At 32.2% G+C, this 5,213-nt stretch overlaps 1 protein-coding gene across 1 annotated transcript; it reads right to left on the reverse strand.

The window, feature by feature from the left end:
* Nucleotides 1-545: 545 nt before the first annotated feature.
* On the reverse strand, nt 546-4,915 carry LOC100500088 (uncharacterized). The gene is made up of 5 exons (NM_001249690.3): nt 4,712-4,915; nt 4,170-4,240; nt 2,551-2,656; nt 1,452-1,584; nt 546-1,010 (listed from the first exon to the last, which is right to left on the reverse strand). The coding sequence occupies exons 1-5, from the start codon at nt 4,786-4,788 to the stop codon at nt 846-848; spliced, it is 552 nt and encodes a 183-aa protein (NP_001236619.2). The 5' UTR covers nt 4,789-4,915; the 3' UTR covers nt 546-845.
* Between the last annotated feature and the right edge of the window lie 298 nt (nt 4,916-5,213).

Raw genomic sequence — 5,213 nt, forward strand, 5'->3', positions numbered from 1 at the left:
TAGTGTAAAATTATTCAAAACACATTATACAGGTAAGTAAAATTGTTAAATTAAAATAACATTGAGAAATACTAAAAGAACTGTTTCTGGAGAAAAACATTTTTAAGAATATGTATTTTTGCTTTAACATCTTTCAAAGCATTGTACTAGTTATATCTAACAGAATAAAATAAAATCAAATATATATTTTTTCTTTTACAGAAAAATTTAAAAAACCGAACCCTGTACAGGTGAGAGAACCTAATAATACAGACTCCAAATTAAGACTTTGTTTGAGCTTAATTTGCGAGAATAGCAATTTTTAATATAAGAAATCACTTCTCAAACTTTAAGCCGATTGATCAATATTTAAAAATAAAAAAAAAAAGAATCTGAAAAATAATGTTTTTCTTTCTTTCTTTTTTGATGAGCTATTTTTCTCAACATGCAGCTTCTGAAAAATAGTTGTTGTAGATGAAGGAGAACCTTCACGAAAAAATAGTGATTTTGTGGAACATGAACAAAGCATCCTGCTGAGAGTCTAAGAACGTTATGCCAGATATTGATGAAAGCAACAAAATATCGACTGCATTATTGGCACTTATAATTTAGCCTATTTGAAAAATTTGATATCCATGTTCCTTATGATCTTCAAATGTCCCATGGCCAATAACATTATACTATTTTTTGTAATAACATCACATCACATAGCATGCTTTACAAATAGGATACGTCAATCTCAGCATTATAAACAGTGACAAGTTTTTGTTGATTATGTACAATTTGTGTCACGCAAGAATATAGGAATCAATGATTGATCACTGTGACAAAGCAGATTTTGAGACTATGATATCGTTGCTACTTTGTCAAACATCCCTTACCTTCAGCTTTACTTCTGAGTGTGGATTGAGCGGCTTCTTTGGACTTAAAGGAACACTTGAGAAATTATGAACTAAAATTTTGAAGCATGGTAAAAGAACTATGTATAGAGTTCCCAAAATAAATGGTGATGCAACCAGCCACCCTAATAACTGCAAAAGATTGAAAAAACAAGAAATTTTCAAAATCGATAATTACACATTTTGGAAAGGACATCATCAAGCATGGACACTTCTAAAAGCAAAGTGATTCAGGCAGCAAGACATTAGTGAGGATTAGAAACTTGAAGTAATTCAAGCATATAATAAAATGTGAGATCCTATACAAGGAAACTACCCTTCCCACCCAAAGGGAAATTTAAAAGGTTTCTGCGTTACTAGGTAAATAAAGCACAGAAAATTTTTCTGTTTGTATCACAAAGAAGACTTGAGTGGTCAAAGTCAATTCCATTGTGCATAACTATTATCTAATACTTAATTCAAATAAGCTCATAAGAAAACACTTGTATATACATAAATAATGTCTGTTTCATGTAGATATCTCTATATTTAAGACAATTCCACAAGAAACTATCATGGGACAATGGCACCTACCGCATGGGCCACACTTAATAAGACTTCACGTGAAGCTTGGCCAGTAAGAACTTTCTTTAAAGCATCAGATGTTAAAGGGAAATGAGATCCACCAGAGATAACCTCACCAAGGCGTAGAAAGGGTACAACCAGACTGAAATGCCAAATAAAAGCAAACATCAATGTACAAACAAGAATAAAATCAATTATGTGCATGTTTGAAAAAAATTCGCATCAAGTTCGGATTGAAGAAACATATTGTTGCTTCTGTGTCATTTTAATGTTTTGATGTGGTTTTCTTGCCTTAACATGGATCAATGTGTTTCCAAACATGCTCTATGAAACAAAACAATATTCATCTGGGAATGAGAGTGTTGGGAAGTCCCATATTGCCTGCCTCAATTCTAAGGATGCAACTTACATATTTGTTGAGCAACTTCACTTAGTATCAATTGATTTTAAGCTGAAATCTAATAGAGAGAACCTATGTGTCCAACACATAACGTAATGGGGGTTATAATTAAGAAGATTTGTACACTTTCATTGTTTTTAAGGGCTCTCTACACATTTACTTCTCTACAGAACAATTTTAATACAAAGTGAATTTCCTATTAGGAACCCTTTCTCTGAAAATAAAAGCATGTTTCTGTATTACCATGATTTACACCATATATATAGTCCAACCCTTCGTAACTTTTATCTCTTAGGATGCAACAACTAGACCATATTCCACTAGGATGCTATATGGATCGATCAACACCGTTGGCCTCTGCAGAAAACAAAACTTTCAATAAAACTAGAGTAAAATCGTTTTTAATAGGTTTATCATTAAGTTTTGTTAGGTTTTCCTAATTGGACAATCTTTTCATTTGATTCACTTATCACAAGAACCTCTCTTTGTCCTCCTAGGATGCAATTAGATTTGAAAATAATTGTTTTCCATGAGAAATTAACGTAAGATAAAAGAGCCCCTTCTAACAAAATTTAAAGTCATAAAGAAGTTGTTTACAATATATTTTCATAAAATATCTTGATTGTAACATGACTAACAAAATAAAAGTACAATGATTCACCATCGAGAAGGAAAGTAGATGTAATGACAGCACGGAATGTATATTACCTCAACTCTATGGGAGTAGCAATAAAGTTTGCAAGCATCACAGTTGGAGCATGGCAAAATGATCCAAGCAATGCAATAGCCATTCCGCAGAGGAACACAGTGACACCTATTTGAAAAACATTAGCATGTCTAACAAATTATAGAAGAACTGCCCCATTTCATGCCATTATAATTTGTCAGATATCTAATTAACAGCATATTTTCTTCTTTGGATCGTTTTGTGATGCATTTGCTAGGTTGAATCAGTTTATACTTAATTATGCAATTGCTTCTCAATCTTGAAATCAGATACAGTTTTGGGATTATGTTAGTCAAATCTGCATTTTCCATGAGTTGCATCTCTAGAGTTAATGGAAAGACATAGTTTTGGAAACTAGAGAGAGAGAGACACTAAACTTATGCTAGATGGCTACCAATACTGAACTGTGGTTATCTAGAGGTTGTATGGAAGGACTAATTAATTTAAAATTGATTTTTCAAACCTCATGGCAAAGAGATGAATCATATTAGAGAGCCAACTGAAATCCTATCACAGTCATTAACCTGGATGAGTGGCTACTTACCTTTTCTGTCGGAAACCACTTATAAATATTCTGACAAAGAAAACCAGTACTTTATGCAACAACCAAATTTCATTTTTTAGGAAAGACCAAAAATTTCAACTTATCAACATATTTATCATTAGGAATTAATTGTTCTAAAATATCCTCCTTCACCATGTTAACAATTATTATATATTATGATAACCAATGTAATGTTCAACCATGTTAATCAAACTGGAAAGAAATTGTGCACATTTTTTTTAATTTAGTGGATACAACTTTGTTGTGTATGTGGTGTCAGTATCAATGGTTATTAAGTTTTATATTTGATCAAATCATCTTAATCTCTGTTTGGTTAATACACTGGGGCAATATATACTGGATGACATGATATAAAATTGTTTTATTTTGCTTAATCAGAATCTTGAATGTACTTGTTAAGAAAAGTTATTTATGAAAGAAAAAAAAAGGTTGTAATAAAGAATACGTAGTCTCCATCTGTCAATTGAAAATATGCTGACATCCAGCACCAACACTCAAATATTCCATGCCCGACCAAGTTGGTCATTTCTACTTTCATTTTTCACTAATTCAAAAGTTAGTGCAGCATGAAGTTTCTCCTTAGTTGGTTCTATATCTAACATATCGAATGTCATCACCCCTCTAAGATGCCTAGTGAGTTAGAAAACAAATAGCCTAATCACAAATCTGAAGCCATTTATCTTGTCAGCAATTAGGACCAAATATATAATAGGCATTCTACATACTACATGGAAACATTCTACATTTATTCCCCCACCCCACCTCCCCAAATTTATATTACAGTATGCCAATCACAGTTCCTTCAATTCTTCATTTTAACAGGGAGAGGGATCTCCACTCCGCTATTGTGACACATCTAACATTTTAAATAAGCAGGAAAATCATTTAAATCTGTAAAGTTGCTATCCTATTCAATCACCATGTGTGCAAGCAATAAGATTTTAGTTACAAGCATGATTTTGAGTGGTCAGTGGTATAATAAACACATCCAACATAAATGAAAATACAACTCCAGGTGGGTTAATTACAGCATACCACATATAGGAAATAGTCCCAATGTAATACCAAGAGCAGCAGAGAAAGCCAACTGGTTTGGTTCAGTTCCTCTGAAAAAAAAGTACCAAAAATCATCAAACTACAGCTGTATTCAAAGATTTCCAAAGGCTAAACTAGACAACAATTTTAGTTCCATAAAAGCATGTGATATTCATTTTTCAGCATAAAACACATTCTCACATGGCTTCCCAAAAGATAGACAAAAAGAATTTAATTAAAGAAGCAACAACCTTATATGAAAACATAGCCAAGCATCAACAAGAGGCCACTCACAATTGTTCTTTTTCAATAAGATATACCCAGGAAATTATATTTCCAGGCCTAATTTGTTTTAGAGAGGGAGTAATTAAAATGAAGAGCAAATTATATCATATATCACATACAACCATTGCATTGGAAAACCAATTTTTTTTTTAAATAAATAAATTGAAGATGGATCAAATCACATGTAGCAGTGACTCAGAAAAATGAATTGTAGATCAGGGAAAGAGAGGGGAAAAAGCGAAAAGCTTGAAGAGTACCTTCGGATAATGGAGAGAAGGGGATCAGTGATCTTCTTTTGGACCCAACTGGTTATTTTCACATTCCCATTTACCATCTTCGTCCAAAGCTTCAAAATTTAACTTCCAACTACGAAGGGTGTTCCACTAAATTGAGACCTAGATGTTCCCAAATCAAAGAATAAGGGTTCTTTCTCTCACCACAAGAAACCCCAGCTCCAATCCAAGGGAAAAAAAATAATCGTAAAACTAATTATATGTGAGAAAAAATAACCCCAGCTCAATATCTTAATTAATTTATTTATTAATTGCTTATGGGAAACAGAGATGATAAGAATATTCTGTTGGGTTGGGAATTGCATGTCAGAGAGGTTTTTTTTTTTTTTTCAAAATACATCTTCTCACTTCTATGTTTTCCTAAAATACACATGTTTTTTGAAATTTTTTTAATATATAAACATGCAAAATATGTTTTGAAATTTTTTTAATATATAAACATGCAAAATATGTTATAAGGTAATAG

Source organism: Glycine max, chromosome 4 (genome assembly GCF_000004515.6).
Source record: "Glycine max cultivar Williams 82 chromosome 4, Glycine_max_v4.0, whole genome shotgun sequence".
NCBI lineage: Eukaryota > Viridiplantae > Streptophyta > Magnoliopsida > Fabales > Fabaceae > Glycine > Glycine max.